The sequence below is a fragment of the Xenopus laevis genome, chromosome 3S, assembly GCF_017654675.1.
Source record: "Xenopus laevis strain J_2021 chromosome 3S, Xenopus_laevis_v10.1, whole genome shotgun sequence".
In the NCBI taxonomy this organism is placed as follows: domain Eukaryota; kingdom Metazoa; phylum Chordata; class Amphibia; order Anura; family Pipidae; genus Xenopus; species Xenopus laevis.
Genome location: NC_054376.1, coordinates 37,368,407 through 37,385,214, shown reverse-complemented (window position 1 = coordinate 37,385,214; position 16,808 = coordinate 37,368,407). Strand labels below are relative to the sequence as shown.

General features: G+C 41.7%; 1 protein-coding gene and 1 non-coding gene across 2 annotated transcripts; one reads left to right on the top strand and one right to left on the bottom strand.

The window, feature by feature from the left end:
• Positions 1-1,124: 1,124 nt before the first annotated feature.
• trnaq-cug lies at positions 1,125-1,196 on the bottom strand. The gene has a single exon. It is a non-coding gene; the product is annotated as a tRNA-Gln (tRNA).
• Positions 1,197-1,712: 516 nt separating this feature from the next.
• rab11a.S (RAB11A, member RAS oncogene family S homeolog) lies at positions 1,713-16,560 on the top strand. Its single transcript, NM_001094296.1, is given in 5 exon segments — positions 1,713-1,770; positions 8,585-8,780; positions 10,101-10,294; positions 12,188-12,268; positions 16,034-16,560. Coding segments are annotated over 5 exon segments (651 nt in total). The 5' UTR covers positions 1,713-1,730; the 3' UTR covers positions 16,174-16,560.
• The last annotated feature ends 248 nt before the right edge of the window (positions 16,561-16,808 follow it).

Here is a 16,808-nt window from a genome sequence, read left to right as displayed (position 1 = left end):
GGGGGTCCGGAGTGCGCTGCTGCAAATACTGGCTTCTAAAGGAATAAGGTGAATTAGCTGCAAAGATCTATAAACTGAATGCAGTGATATTTCTTTTGGATAAATATGCCACCTAGTGGTTATTTGCTATAAAGAAAGCTCTGTCACCAAAAAAAGTTGTACAGCAGCTCCAAAAAGGACTTTACCATTTTCATAAAAAACTAGGAAATCTCTCATTTTTGGTCCTCCAGCTATAGTAGAGCTACATCTCTCTCACAAGGGGCAGGTGGTGGGGGGAGACATGACTGCTTCTGGGTGTTGAGGGTATAACTGTGAAGGCCAGTACCAGGTCCAGACTGAGAATTAAAAAAGGCCTTGGCATTTCAGGTACACATAGGCCCAATCAGCCCACATAGAGGCCCAAACAGCCCCCACCAGCCCACTAAATACTGACTTTCTAAGGGACCTTATAGCAGCCCCTCTGGCATTTGCCAGAACCCACAGATTGCCAGTCCGGGCCTGGCCAGTACATTGCCAAAAGGATTATAGCTCTGGCCTTAGATGATGCATTACAATTTAGGGCAGTGAAATCCCAATCGATTTATATAATGTACCCATCCACTGTCTACAGTACATTACAGGTATGCCTTGTTTTTACAGTGCATATGGCCTACCAAGTCCAGACTGAGCATTAAAATAGGCCCTGGCATTTCAGGTACACAGAGGCCCAAACAGCCCCCACCAGCCCACTAAATACTGACTTTCTATGGGACATTATAGTAGCCCCTCTGGCATTTGCCAGAATGAACCCACAGATTGCCAGTCCGGGCCTGTGGCCTACATAGGGAATCCAGGATCTCACTGCTCACATGCTTTTGTTGAACTACAACTACCAGTTATAGCAGACTACTCTCAGCAGCATAGGGATATTCAAAATCACTGTCCTGCAACTTCAGAGCAAGAGGTCACGACCCTGTGTAATCTGGAACAATTGAAAAAAATGAATCAGATGCTTCCAACTTCTCTACCTAAAAAAAAAACAGAACAGCATTAATAATCCATTAGAAAAAATAATAATAACGTACTAATATTTTATGACCCTTTCCTTGCCATAGTAGCAACCATGATAAAAAAAAAAAATAATCAGGTTCCACCGAGATTTGAACTCGGATCGCTGGATTCAGAGTCCAGAGTGCTAACCATTACACCATGGAACCGCGTGTTAGCGCACTGCCATTTCGAACTTTATATGTTTGTGACAATATTTTCTTTTTATATAAATAGATTCATACTTCTTTTCTCAATTAGTTCTATAGTTAACTTTAGCCTGCGTTAACACCGCACTGTCTCTGTCTGTACATCTCCCATTACGGCTTTCACCGCCCAGGCCAGTCAGCCAAAGCAAGCGGATCCGCCATCTTGCTACTCTCAACTACCATCCTGCAGTGCACGTAGGGGGACGCAATGGCTTTTCAGTAAATACAACGCATAACTCGTTCAGCAACGATAAGATGACTTATATATGAAGTGTTTTCCGTCAGCAATATAGAGAATAAAGGAAATGAGACTCGCACAACAGCACTCAGTTGACAGGTAACCCGGATGTGACGTCAGGGCCGTTTCCGTGCAGGAGTGGGCGGAAGTGCTGCTCCTGTTTCTGGGAGGGGTTCGGATACCGCCGGGCTTCCTGGAGATCTGACGATTGCTGCTTCAGTTCTCCGCAGATTCTGAACGTCAGAAGTGCCGCGACGATGGGTACCAGGGACGACGAGTACGATTATCTCTTCAAAGGTAACCGGAGGGTCCGGGAGGGGGAATGGCAGCCGGCGCTTCACACTTTGGAGGTTAAACCTTTTGGTAGCGACGTTTATAGGGAGAATCACCAGCTGCGTGCGAATCGATCAGGTGACGGGGCTCCCAAGTGTCTAGAAGTTTTGCGGCGTCTTGAGTCAATTAAGTCCTGGTGGGGAAAGCGGGCTCAGCATGGGGGGATTTTGTATTTTTAGCAATTGTACATCCCTTTCTTTTCTCCGGGAAGTCATTGGGAAACCGTATCAGCAAGAGGAAGTCTCACAGCTACATGTCATTGCTCAGGGACACACTGGATCCAATTCATTCAATAGTATTCGGTGGAATCCTTAGATTTCCTTGGCTCATGTGACACCAGTGACATCACCAGGCTCCGGTTATAAGCCACATGACGTCATAAAACTGTTGAATACGGCGATCATGGCTCTTGTACCTTTAGAAACAGGGAGTGATGATGCAGTGGGGAAACTAGTAGTTACAGGGCAACACGCCTAAACTTTGAGAATGTGGGGCTATTCATTAACATTTCCTGGAACTTGTTCCTCTGTTCTTGCGCCTATGTAACGATTAGGGGTGGGGAAATATGGTTTCTTCCCCCCCCAAAAAAAATAATAATGGGGATGATCCCCTTCAGCCTGACAAGTAGTGCCCCCTGTTTTATTGACACCTAACTCCCTAAAGTTATATTCAGGACAAGGAAAGGTAGAATCGGTAATGATGAGTTGTTAGGCACCCCATTAATTCAGGCCCATCCATCTCCAAAAATGTATCTATCCAGGGTACAGTTCTTCTGTATTCCTAATGGGGAATCCGTGTAATTGATTCCTGTAAATCCAAGCTGAGCCAGAGGGACTTGCCCCAGTTCCAAAGGCAGCCAGAATGTAGAAAAGTATATGTCCCAAGGTTTAATTAGTAGTTAAAAATAAAAATATTTTATTACACTTCATATTGAAAATGGTACATACTGACCCCACATGGCCCACCTTACGAGTTTCATACCCTCGGATACTTAGCCATAGGTGTCTTTTGTACCGGAGGGTATGAAACTTACAAGGTGGGCCATGTGGGGTCAGTTTGTACCATTTTCAATGTGAACTGTTATAAAATATTTTTATTTTTAACTACTAATTGAGGCTTGGGACATATATCTTTGATATTTACTTTTCTACAGTTCTTCTCCGTGCCATGCCACCATACTCTTCCAGTACTCCAGCATCCTCTCCACTGCCCTGGGCAAATGCATGTGCTGTACAGAAATGATTAGCCGATTTCTATACTGCACAAGCGCAGATGATTTTGGGGGCACCTGAAGTGTATGCGGAGCAATGCATTTTTGGGAAGGAGTCCCAGATTAGGGTATGAACTAAGCAACTAGCGATTCCACCTTTCCTTATATACTTTCCTTATACTTTAAACAACTGTTTTGAGTTGCTGGTTATATACCCTTTAATGATGTCACCTTTTTTCATGCACCCTTTGTAAAGTCCTGCTATGCTTGCCCTTTAGATTAACACTGCTACTCCCCAGTAAATTCTCAGGTTACCATTGTGTTTGTTTGCGCAATCACATACTTTTGTTAAATTGCATCGGCCCAATATACAGCCATTAGGCACTGTTTTTTTTCCCAGCAGATCCAGCCATTTGCACTGCAGTTTGCTTGGTCAATCACTTAAAGTTTATTTTTGACTAGAGGCTGAAAATCACAGTTTAGCAACAATGGGAGCTGCGTCTGGGTTGCACAAATCTTCTCCTAATTTGCACTATCTTGGCTAAAGCAGGATTCGAGTTGCTGATGCAGGTAGTATAATTATTCACAGGGTTTGGGAGATATTATAGGGTTGGATGTACTTTCAGCTCTGCCAGGGTTAAACATTGGCGAGGCAAGGAAGATGGAGTCAGACTTTCACCCTGCAGGCTGTGTTCTGTTCAGGGTCAGCGGCTAAATCACTGCTTGACCTCTCACAAGTCTGGAATGTAGGGTGGGGTAGTGAGGAAGGCGCAGGTCTGCACATGATATTAATCTATCAGCCCCCTCCTCCTCTCTCCATTAAAATAGGACTCCCACTTATCAGCAGGCCATTTTGCTTTGCCTTTAACATTTCTGCCTGAGTGCCAAAAACTGGCTTATTTGATTTAAAGGGGAATCCCACCCACATACTTATTTTTTTTTTCCTGACAAGCGTTTGAGTGGAATTTCCCTTTCATTTCCTAAAGGGTAAATTATTTAGGAAAAATAACTTCATGTAGTATTAGGTTGAGATGTTATATATGAGGCAGTTGCACTGGTGCCCAAACAGGGAAATCGCAGACAAGTAAAAGTTTATAGTGACAGGAATAAACTTTTTTTGTTTTCTTCCCTTGCCACACATGGGATTGTGCTGAACCTGCACTGGCACAACTAGTTAGTATAAGTGTAAGGGCTATGGCACGTAAATATGAACACAACACAGCATTCAGTGCCCCTGTAATTGCCCTCTGTGCCGTTGCACTACATGAGTTCTATATGTTTGGCACTGTGAGCTCCAGGTAAAGTAAAAGGCCTGTGTGAAGCTCATGGGAGACTTGAAAAATAGCAGGTGTGGAAGGTGTAGAAGGACAGGAAAACTCCCTTTACCTCCTCCCTAAAATATAACCAATTTGACTTTCTGGCCTTATGCATGTGTGAATCCTCACATTCTTCCTGTCAGGGTTTGATTTGAGTGTCATATTAACACAAGTGTGTCCTTACATTAATCATTTTCTCTATTCTGGGTTGTATTTGTACAGTCCAGGCTTTCCTTGGGCAACACAGAGCTGACCCGCATCCTCTGCTTTCAATATGGCTCTGTCATTAACTTCCCTTAGCACAGCATTATGACAGTATTCTCCTCACACTTCCTTCTCTTGCCTGTTGCACAGTGAGTTTAGCTCCTACCCACCCAGCCTTGCCTTTCCACCCTGTACGTTTTTGTGTGTGTGTGTCACCCAATTGTTGCAGAGCTGATTCACCCATCACACCCTGTGAGCTCACCGGAGCCCTCAGGCCGACATACTCACAGCATTGCATCACTCTTTATGGCACCCGGCCTGTGGCACAAAAGCAAAGGTTAAAATGGGCCTGCGCAACATGCTGTCTACTGAGTGTAGAGGAGAGACACGTGCAGACACTCTCATTACTCTTGTGCTGGACAGTACCTAATAATCTGGATTCAATTGATATAGATACCACAGTTTCCACACTGCAAGGTCCCATCCTCCCTCCCCTGCTTGTCCCAACCTGTCGGCACGTCTGGCTCCTTATCTTGCTTCCCTGCCTGTTTGCCTGACTGCAGGTACAACCTTGCTCATGTCTGGGGTCGGCTAATGCCACCTTCACATATTTAGCTGGAAAGTTGGAGAATAAGTGGAATGGAGTGTGCATAATCACTGCAAAATGAGGGGAAATTTATAGCCTAAATGCATTTAATACGAGTCAGAGTTTGCTCTTAAATGTTTTAACACAGACTGATGCCTTCGTGGGTTAATCAGGTAAATGATGTGTGAGGGGAGGAGCTTCCTCTTGTTTTTAGGCAGATTTTGTGCTGACCAACTGCAATATATTGGGATTGCAGGGCACCCTGACTATTCCTATTGCCTCTGTGTTATTTTGTTGTGGGATGAATTGTCCTCCTGTATCTCAATGTATTGCCAGCATATGCGGAACTTGATCTTAGAGGAACTTTCTGTAGCAGGGACCTTGTAGTAAGAGCACACGCTACTTCCTGCTTTTCCTAAGGCAGGTGTCACTTGGTCTGACATTATCAGAAACTCACTGTGCAGGAATCGGATGTGATAGGGACTTGGCCAGCAGCTCCGCTCCTTAGCTGGTTTCTCAGTAGGGTCATTTAGATTAGATTAGATTAGGCCCCTAAGCACCCAGTCTCCTCCTCTTGACAGTCACTAAGGAGAGAGAGACAAAGTCGCATTTTTGGGGCCTGTAATTACCTACTATATTTAAGAAACAACCAATGCAATTGCACATCTGTAATGCAGGTGATTGTAGTTCCATAACAGATAGGGAACAGTTTCGGAACGCCTGTTCTTCCTTTTAATAGGCCGCATTACTTGTTCTACGGGAATAGCTCTGCTTGTATAAACTTGTGAAGTACTACCTTGTTTATAGAATTGAGACGGCTCATTTATGGCCCTGTTCAGCTTGCCACATCCCTTGTATACAAGCCATTAGCCCACAGGCACACAGGAATGTTTCCTTATGTGTAGACTCGGCTTGGGAGAGGGCATGCTGATTGGCTCCTTTACTCTATCCGTGCTATGTTACAAAGCTGGCACCTACTTAGTGCTGGGGGGTAAGTGCTGTGCCCTTATCATATCATAGAATCTTATGTGTATGCTGCTTCTGCCGAGCATATGTATAACTACAATACTCTGCATTGAAAGGTGGCCCGTACACTTTCAGATCCACTTCAGACCACCTAACAAGCATATCTGGGCCTGATTTTGTCACCCACTTTCAGGGCCAAATTAATCATACATTAGAGCCTACAGCAGCAACGCACTGTTGTCGTCATCCCATGGGATTTTTTAAAATCTGCCTGATTTTTGTTCAGTATCCGCTTTTATCAGCTGTGGATCATACTCGGTGTATGATTGGTTTGCTGCTGTAGTCAGTGTGAATTAAAGGAACAGTTCAGTGTAAAAAGAAAAACTGGGAAAATAGATAGTATGTACAAAATAAAAAATGTTTCTAATATAGTTAGTTAGCCAAAAATGTAATGTATAAAGGCTGGAGTGACTGGATGTCTAACATAATAGCCAGAACACTACTTCCTGCTTTTCAGCTCTTTAACTCTGAGTTAGTCAGTGAATTTGAAGGGGGGGCACATGAGACATAACTAGTGAGTTTGCAGTTGATCCTCAGCATTCAGCTCAGATTCAAAAGCAACAGTTATGACCCATGTGCCCCCCCCCCTCAAGTCACTGATTGGTTACTGACTAGTAACCAATCAGCAGAAACAAGGAGAGCTGCAAAGCAGGAAGTCATGTTGTAGCTACAGTAGAACCCCCATTTTACATCCCCTGATTTTAAGTTTTCCCTCATTTTACATTGTTTTTTATGTTGTGGTCCCACCTATATATTATGCATAATACATTTCCCTGATTTAACATTTTCCTGGATTTTACATAATATTTTTCTGGTCCCTTGAAAAACATAAAATTAGGGTTCTACTGTATTATGTTAGAAATCCGGTCAGTCCAGCCTTTATACATTAAATTTTTCGCTAACTAACTATATCTGAAACATTTTTTATTTTGCACAGCCTATCTATTTACCCAGTTTTTATTTTTATACTGAAAAATTCCTTTGAGGCTGATAGCATTCAAACCCCTTATAGAAATACATCTATGAGAATTGAGAGAGATTTCAAACTATAAGGCTCTTGTAGGCTAGAATTTCTGCTCTCGTTCCAAGCTGATCCCCAGTGTACTGAGCTAGAACAGATTGCTGATCCAGGAGAAATCCAGTACATATAACAGCTTGCAGCAGGAAGTGCATCTGGATAACGCAGATTGGACCTCAGAAACATACGAGCTGGACTATGTCCAGTTATGGGTTCATTTCAGGTGCTAACAGCATCTCGAGACAGGGCGGACACATCCTTTATTAGAAACTCGCTTATTTTTTGGCAGGAGTTTGTATAGAAATCTCTCTTAAAGGGGAACTGTATGTTCTTGCAGTCCTAGAAACGAATGCTCAGTACATTTCCATTATACAATCAGACATTTTCAACGTTATTAGAGTTTGTTCCTGTTCTGTTGCCACCGGTTCCTAAAAGAATGTAGCAGAAGCAGCTGATTAACAGACCTTGAGGAGAATTGACCTCTGCTACAGCGTTTCAAGAGTCAGAACTAGCGTATATAGTGAATAAAGTACCCCCTCTTGTAAAATATAAGGATATTATAAGTTACCGAGAAGTTTCATGACCATATAAAAACACGAGGCCGAAGGCCGAGTGTTTTTATACAGGTCATGGAACTCTGAGGTAACTTCTAATATCCTCATATTTTACAACTGGGGGTACTTTATTTATTATAATACACAAATTTTAGTGAGTCATGTGACAGAAATGACATCACTACTCACCGTTTATAACAGATGACATCACTACTCACCGTTTATAAGGATATAATTTACAGGATATTCATGGCTTTTGTGTATTATATAAAAATAATGACTGCATTTAATTGTGAATTCATTTACAAAACGAGCGAAATTAATGAATGTTGGAAAATTTCTTAGAATCATGTTTTCTTTTATTTGGCAAAAACTAACTTCGGGTGGAGATCTGCTTAATCCTAGGGGTGTACTGATTTCAGTGTGGATTTGCTGACCCCGTTTTCTCCCCCCCCCTCAGGCTGTTTTTGTGTATAGGGTAATTGGCAGTCACACAGGCCCTACAGGTGAGGTGGGTGTAGCGTTACAGCCTGCTACAGTGTTTGTTATCAAAATAAAGTTGTTTCTTAGGGGTAAACCAATTTATGTAGTTTTATTTGACCTTGCTTGAGTACAGTGTGCATAGAATTTGGCGAGATGGCATCTACCTGAAACTAATCTTTTACCCACAATCTTACACCTGGTAAAGTGCAGTATAAAGGGATTTACTGGGCTCAGCTCCAGCGTATTTGCCCTTAAACATGTCCCCTGCGCTTGCCATCCTGTGCTGACAATGACAGGCTAATGAAATGAGCTGCAGGAGGGGGTTCCTGGTTTCAGCAGGAAGCCATTCCCAATCATTAACATCTTGTTTGTTTCCTCCAGTGGTTCTGATCGGAGACTCCGGTGTGGGGAAGAGTAATCTCTTGTCCAGATTCACACGCAATGAGTTCAACCTGGAGAGCAAGAGCACCATCGGGGTGGAATTCGCTACAAGAAGCATCCAGGTGGATGGCAAGACCATTAAAGCTCAGATCTGGGACACGGCCGGACAGGAGAGATACCGAGCCATCACTTCAGCGTGAGTCAGTCAGGGTGGGGTCCCTCTAGGCAACACACGGGGAAACTCTGGAGTGTGGTTATTGCCTGGTTTGTGTCACATGATTTATAGTGTGCAGGTAATAAGCACACATTCCATACCTATGCTATACAGATCAGTAGGGCTAATAAATTCACTGCTAATTACACGTACAACATATATCGGAGTTCTTAGCTGCATATTAAGGCATTTACATGCAATTTAGATTAGACAAATATTAATTTGCATAGTCAAATGTTAGCTCATTTGGTGTAAATGGACAGAACTTGCTTATTATTATCAACATTCCTAGTACCGTAACATAGTAAGTTAGGTTGAAAAAACACACACGTCCATCAAGTTCAACCTTTTAACTCTATTTTAACCTGCCTAACTTATAGTTGATCCAGAGGAAGGAAAAATCATTTGAAGCCTCTCCAATTTGCCTCAGAAGGGGAAAAAATTCCTTCCTGACTCCAAGATGGCAATGGGACTAGTCCCTGGATCAACTTGTACTATGAGCTATCCATCTTAACCCTGTATTCCCTCACTTGCTAAAAAACCATCCAACCCCTTCTTAACGGAGAATTCAACCCGTAACATAAAAAACCCCTACCCTAAGTAGACCCCCCTCCCTCCTCCTCCTCCCCAGCTTACCTGGTACTCGGGGCAAATTCCCCTTACTTTTTACTTACCCCTCGGTGCAGATTCTGTCCTCGGGAGTTCACGGCCACCATCTTCTTTTCTTTGTTAAACTTCAGAAGCAGACCGTCGTTTTCGGCGCATGCACAGTTGGAGTAATGTTCCGGTACAGAACAACTGCACTTGCGCCAAAAGTCCAGTTTTTCGTGACTGGAATATTACTCCAACTGCCCATGCTTCTGAAGTTTCACGTAGAAAAGAAGATGGCGGCAGTGAACTCCCGAGGACAGAATCTGCACTGAGGGGTAATTAAAAAGTTAGGGCCATTTGCCTCTGGTACCAGGTAGGGTGGGGGGGATGGAAGGTTTTATGTTACGGGTTGAATTCTCCTTTAAAGCTGTCTAATGTATCCACCTGTACTACTGATTCCTGTGCTGTCAGACAAGTGTGATTTATGTCTTTTTAATGGTAAACGGTCTGGTAATTACCCCATTATATGATTTGCTGTTATGTAGATATAATAGCCCCTTCCATCCGTTCTTCCTATAAGTAAATCACACCTTTTTCCCTCTGTCGTATATGAGCTACAGATCCCAGAAAATGCTAGGAGTCATACTTCATTGCTGCAGAAGAGCAATGGACTAATCTCCAGCACCCTAAACCCTTGTACTCTTCCAACAGGTATTACCGAGGAGCGGTGGGGGCCCTGCTGGTGTATGACATTGCCAAGCACTTAACCTATGAGAATGTAGAACGATGGCTAAAGGAACTAAGGGACCACGCAGACAATAAAATAGTTATCATGTTGGTGGGCAACAAAAGTGATCTGCGGCACTTGAGAGCTGTACCCACGGATGAAGCCCGTGCATTTGCAGGTGATTATATCTAGGGGGTGTTATAGAGACAGAATATTGTGTTAGCCAGCTTGTCCCCATTAGACCTGTAATTGCAGGTGTTGCCAGGTTGCTCACTGCAGGTATAAGCACTGGCTGTACCACTCTGATGTCAATGTGCAGCTGTTCCTGCCTGAGAGAAAACAATAATAGTCAAACAGCGCTTATTACTGCCAGTTGGTCACGCTTGAGTGGCTGTATCCAGTTAAACCAGAAAGACTTGCACATCCAAAAGCGATTCAGTATGACAAAACTTTATTTATGTTTGTCCCCTTGAAAAGTCATTTTAAAGGGAAGCTGTCATCATAATAAAAAGTGCGCTTGCCCTTTAAGCAGTGTGCAGGATTTAGTGAATTGGGATTCTGTTGCAAAAATAAGCCCCTATGTTGACACAGCAGCAATCTAAGGGGTATCTAATACACACAACTGTTTACCCTCATGCTGCATTTATTAGATTTATAATAAAGGGGAAGTTACTATTAATAATATTAATTGTATCCTTTTACTTTCTCTCTCCCCCCCCCCCCCCTTCAAGTCCACAGTATTTTTTTCCAATAATAGCAGTCAGTCATTTATGTAAGTACCACTCACTAGGTGGCAAAGTTTAGCCTGTCCATCTAAAAATTGTAAGGAGGCATGGAGTGTTTTATATACAAACAGTCTGCAAGTTAGGGCTCATCCGCCAATCAGATTTGCTATTCTGCTTAGCAGCTCTCTCTTTGGAGTCTGGTTATTCAGGGCCTCATACATATCAGCTGGTGACTATAATCCTTTTGTTAAAGGGGAACCCGGCTTCCAAACCAAAATTTTATAAAGAGGCCCACATAACACAGAAACCCCTAATATACCCATCACAGTTACCTGTAACTTCAAAAAGTATGAATAAATGCCATTTTCTATGCTGAAATCCAGTTGTTTAACAATTCTTATCTTTCTGCATCATTTGAAATCCTGGCAGGGAAGGAGGGACTAAACACCGATGTTACAAATTGTAACAACTTCTCCACAGCTTACAGACAGCATGCAGGAACTACATAACCCACAATGCATTGCACTGTGATGTTCTGTTCCATATTGAAATTGCGTGTGCAGGGAATTGTGGGGTTTGGAGGATGAAGGCTGAGGTCAGCTGGCTGCTGATACAAAGTAACAGTAGTCAGACAGATCAGCAAAGTAGTCAGACAGATCAGCAGGGTCTATTCTTGGGGAACTGTTCCAAACCATTAAAAAAACCATTAAAAATCATGAAAAGTCGCATATTTTTTAATTGATGTATATTGCAAAGTTGCCTGAAATTATGTTTACTTTTCAAAAAAGCAGTTCCTCATTAATATATAAAACCTGAGACGCTGAACATTTATGTCAATTTACACTTTTTCAAATGAGGATGTTTCTGTGGTCTAGGTGTTGATCAATGTACCAGAATTTGGCCACACTCTTCAACTCCATGGAATGTTTTTCCTTGTTGGTACAAACAATGCATTGCTCATACAATTATCACCTTTTGTTTATCATGGATTTTTTTTAGGGTTGCACCGCAATCCAGGATTCAGTTTGGCCAGGATTCGGCCATTTTCAGCAGGATTCCGATTAGGCTGAATCCTTGTGCCTGGTCTGAAACGAATCCTTAAAATCATCTGACTTTTCGTCACAAAACAAGGAAGTAAAAAATCCCTCCCCCTCACTGATTTGCAAATTAGGGTTCGGTATTCGGCCAAATCTTTCACTAAGGATTCGGGGGTTGTGCTGAATCCAAAAAAGTGGATTCGGTGCATCCCTAATTTTTTTTTATTGCATTTCATGTCTATCATTGTTCTCCTTTGCTGGAAATGCAAAAAAGGTGCTTCGTTCTGAACTTTCCCTTTCATTTTACAGAAAAAAATGGATTGTCCTTTATAGAAACCTCTGCACTGGATTCAACAAACGTGGAAGCTGCTTTCCAGACTATACTCACAGGTATGTGCAGAGTTGGGAGTGTGACTTAAGTATCCACTGCAAGTTGGTTTATTATTGAATGCTGAGGCCACTGTGTATTTAGTGCTGTATTTTGAAGGGGAATTTCCATATATACTAGTACCCAGGTTCAAAGGAGTGTTCAGAAAAATGCCCAGAAAGATATATTATTTGATAGACTGCTACCACTGTATATGAAGATCTGGATACAACAGGCTCCATTAAAGGGCTTGTTCATCTGAAAATAATCTTTTAGTTTGATGTAAAGAGTAATATTCTGAGACAATTTGCAAATCTGCTTTTTTGTGGGGGGGTTTTTCGCGTTATTCCACTTTCTATTTAGCAGCTTTACAGATTGCTATTTCAGCAATGTGGTTGCTTTGGCCCAAATTAAATGGGGTCACCCCCATTTGAAAATTGGAAAGCATTAGAAGAAGACAAATAATAAAAAAATTAAGGCAAATTGAAACGTTGTTTAGAATTAGCCATTCTAGAACACACTTGGAGGCACATTTATTAAAGGTCGAAGTTCGAATTCATGCAAGTTTTTTTTTAGGGATGCACCGAATCCAGGATTCGGTTCGGGATTCGGCCTTTTTCAGCAGGATTCGGATTCAGCTGAATGATTCTGTCCGGGTGAACCGAATCCGAATCCTAATTTACATATGCAAATTAGGGGTGGAGAGGGAAATCACGTGGCTTTTTGTCACAAAACGAGGAAGTAAAAAAACCTTTTCCCCTTCCCACCCCTAATTTACATATGCAAATTAGGATTCGGTTCGGTATTCAGCCGAGACGTTCGAGAAGGATTCGGGGGTTTGGCCGAATCCAAAATAGTGGATTTGGTGTATCCCTAGTTTTTTTTTTTTTTACTCTATTAAATTCTAATATATTTGAAATTTGAGGGGGGGGTTATTTGATATAAAAAAATCGAATATCTTAAACTTGCACGAATGTTACCGACTCGAACACTCAAATCGAATTCGAATCAAATTTGACCAAACTCGATTCGAGTTTTTTTCCTCCGAAAAAAAAACATGATTGTCAGGAAGGATACTAACACGTCCAAATTGGCCCCTGGTCCTTTCCCATTGACGTATACATGAACTCAGCAAGTTTTAGGTGGCGAATAGTCAAATTCGAGTTTTTCAAATTAAAACTCGAATCGAGTTTGGATAATTCACAATTTGAATTTGAGTTGAGTTTTGACCCTAAATAAAATTCAAAAATTTGAATTAGAATTTTCAATTCGACCCTTAAGAGATCTGCCCCTAAAAGTTAAATAAAGTTAAAGGGATATTGTCATGGGAAAATTTTTTTTTTTCAAAATGAATCAGTTAATAGTGCTGCTCCAGCAGAATTCTGCACTGAAATCCATTTCTCAAAAGAGCAAACAGATCTTTTTATATTCAATTTTGAAATTTGACATGGAGCTAGACATTTTGTCAATTTCCCAGCTGCCCCTGGTCATGTGACTTGTGCCTGCACTTTAGGGGAGAAATGCTTTCTGGCAGGCTGCTGTTTTTCCTTCTCAATGTAACTGAATGTGTCTCAGTGAGACATGGGTTTTTACTATTGAGTGCTGTTCTTAGATCTACCAGGCAGCTGTTGTCTTGTGTTAGGGAGCTGTTATCTGGTTACCTTCCCATTGTTATTTTGTTTGGCTGCTGGGGGGGGGGGGAAAGGGAGGGGCGTGATATCACTCCGACTTGCAGTACAGCAGTAAAGAGTGATTGAAGTTTATCAGAGCACAAGTCACATGACTTGGGGCAGCTGGGAAATTGACAATATGTCTAGCCCCATGTCAGATTTCAAAATTGAATATAAAAAAATCTGTTTGCTCTTTTGAGAAATGGATTTCAGTGCAGAATTCTGCTGGAGCAGCACTATTAACTGATTCATTTTGAAAAAAAAATTTTTTCCCATGACAGTATCCCTTTAAGTAAAACCACAGTTTCAGAGGATTTGCAACATGTCTGAGTGTCAGTGTAAATGTGTTTACATCACCCCAGGAAGAGCATTGCTTAACGGCGTTATACAAAAGCTGACTTGCACTTATTGTGCCACTAAGAAAGAAGTAGGAAATGTGAGGATTGTAAAATATAAGCAGGATATGTGCAAATGAAAGAATTCGGCCGCATCTGTGTAATTCCTTGTTGGAAGGAGTTGGCAAGTACAAAAGTATTTGCAGGAACTGCAGTTATTAGTTAAATGGATTATCATGATAATAGAGGCTGATTGTTCTCTATGGTATTCTCAGGGCGCACAGTGTTTTAGTCTTAGCAGAGAACTGTCACTCCACTACAGCAGTGTGACTAGTGTTGCCAATCATTTGCTATGGTGCTATTAAAGGGGTTGTTCGCCTTTAAATTAACTTTTAGTATGATGTAGAGACTATTATTCTGAGACAATTTGCAATTGGTTTTCATTTTTTATTATTTGTGGTTTTTGAGTTATTTCGCTTTTTATGCTGCCGCTCTCCAGTTTATAATTTCAGCAGTGTGGTTGCTAGGGTCCAAATTCCCCTAGCAACCATGCATTGATTTGAATAGCTGTCTTTATAGATATTACATTTCCTGCAATGGTTACATGTACAAATACTGTAGCTAGCCTGTGTGTGTCTGTCTGTGTGTGTGCGCCGTTATATAATCCCACTGACAGTTTTGCCTTGAAGAATGAGTTCCTTTTTTTACCCTCTGTATTTCCTTTGAATGCTAAATGGCTTAAAGGACCAGTAACATAATTTTTTTTAAAAAAAAAATTCCTTCGTATACAACAAAAAATTAAACTTTGAAATCGGCAAGTCTTTATTAAGAAATAACTTACCGGAACTCCGCTTGTGCTCCTCTTCACAAAAGGCGATCCATGGTGCGTCGCTTGATTTCTCCTCCCTGCCTTCCTTATAGGAAGGAGAAATTGAGTGCCGCACGCTGGATTTTCGCCTTTTCTGAAGAGGAGCTCAAGCGGAGTTTTGGTAAGTTAATTTTTAAAGGAATTGTTCGGTATACAAATAAAACTGGGTAAATAGACAGGCTGTGCAAAATAAAAAAATGTTTCTAATATAGTTAGTTAGCCAAAAATGTAATGTATAAAAGCTGGAGTGACTGGATGTCTAACATACAGTAATAGCCAGAACACTACTTCCTGCTTTGCAACTCTCTTGGTTTCCACTGATTGGTTACCAGGCAGTAACTAATCAGTGACTTGAGGGGGGACCACCTGGGTCATAACTGTTGCTTTTGAATCTGAGCTGAAAGCTGAGGATCAATTGCAAACTCACTGAACAGATATGTCCCATGTGGCCTCCCTTAAAGTCACTGACTAACTCAGAGTTAGAGAGTTGAAAAGCAGGAAGTAGTGTTCTGGCTATTATGTTACACATCCAGTCACTCCAGCCTTTATACATTACATTTTTGGCTAATAACTATATTAAAAACATGTTTTATTTTGCACAGCTTATCTATTTACCCAGTTCTAATTTTCTCACTGAACAATTCCTTTAATAAAGACTTAGAGATTTCAAAGTTTCATTTTGTCTTTGTGTTTATTTTTTCGTTGTATACTAATGAATTTTAAACCAAAGAAAAATTGATAATCACATGCCCACTGTAACTGCCCTCCCACCCAGAAGCAGGTCAGGACTGGGATTGAAAACAGACCAATAACTAGTGACTGTCTATGGCAGCCATTAACCAACAACCGTAGATTTTGTTACAGGGAGACTTCTGGATGATTTCTTTCTAAATTGCCTGTCCCTCTTGTTTGCAGAGATCTATCGCATTGTGTCCCAGACGCAGATGTCAGACAGACGTGAGAATGACATGTCCCCAAGTAACAACGTGGTCCCCATCCACGTGCCCCCCACCACTGAAAATAAACCAAAGATGCAATGCTGTCAGAACATCTAATGGCTGCTGCCTGTGCTCTGCCGGCCTCTGTATATTCCCCACGTCCTGCCCTGGACTTTTTTTTTTGGAATTTTTTTTTTGTGTTAATATATATATTTTTGTTTTGAGTGTTTAAGAACTTTAATTTTACTATTCCATCTGGATTTTTACTTGTCTTAAATTCTTATGATTTTTCTGTATTAAAGAAATGATCTGTTTCTCACCCTCTTTCACTGAGCCTGATTGGCTCCCGCTGCCTTTTCTTTCTCTTGCTCCCCCTGCCCCTCTGTCTGCCTCTTTCTAAAGACAATGATTCCATGATTCTAAGCTTAGCCCTCCCAATAAGTCACACATCTGTATAAAATATGAAATAAAAGCATGTTGCCTGCTCTAGGCCTTCTCTCCTCATACCTTGTGGCTTTACTTCAGTGTAACCAGTCCTTTGATTTTCTTAAAGGTGAACTAACCCCCCCAATAATAAATACCCCTACCCACTACCCTACATAGTCCCCCCCCTCCCTGTTCCCCCCCACATAGGTGATTACCCCGGAGTGGAGCTCATGTCCGCCATCTTCTGACCCTTCTGTGAATGCCGTATTGGCGCATGCGCAGTTGGAACAGTCTTCCGGTTCGTAGCAACTGTGCATGCGCCAAAA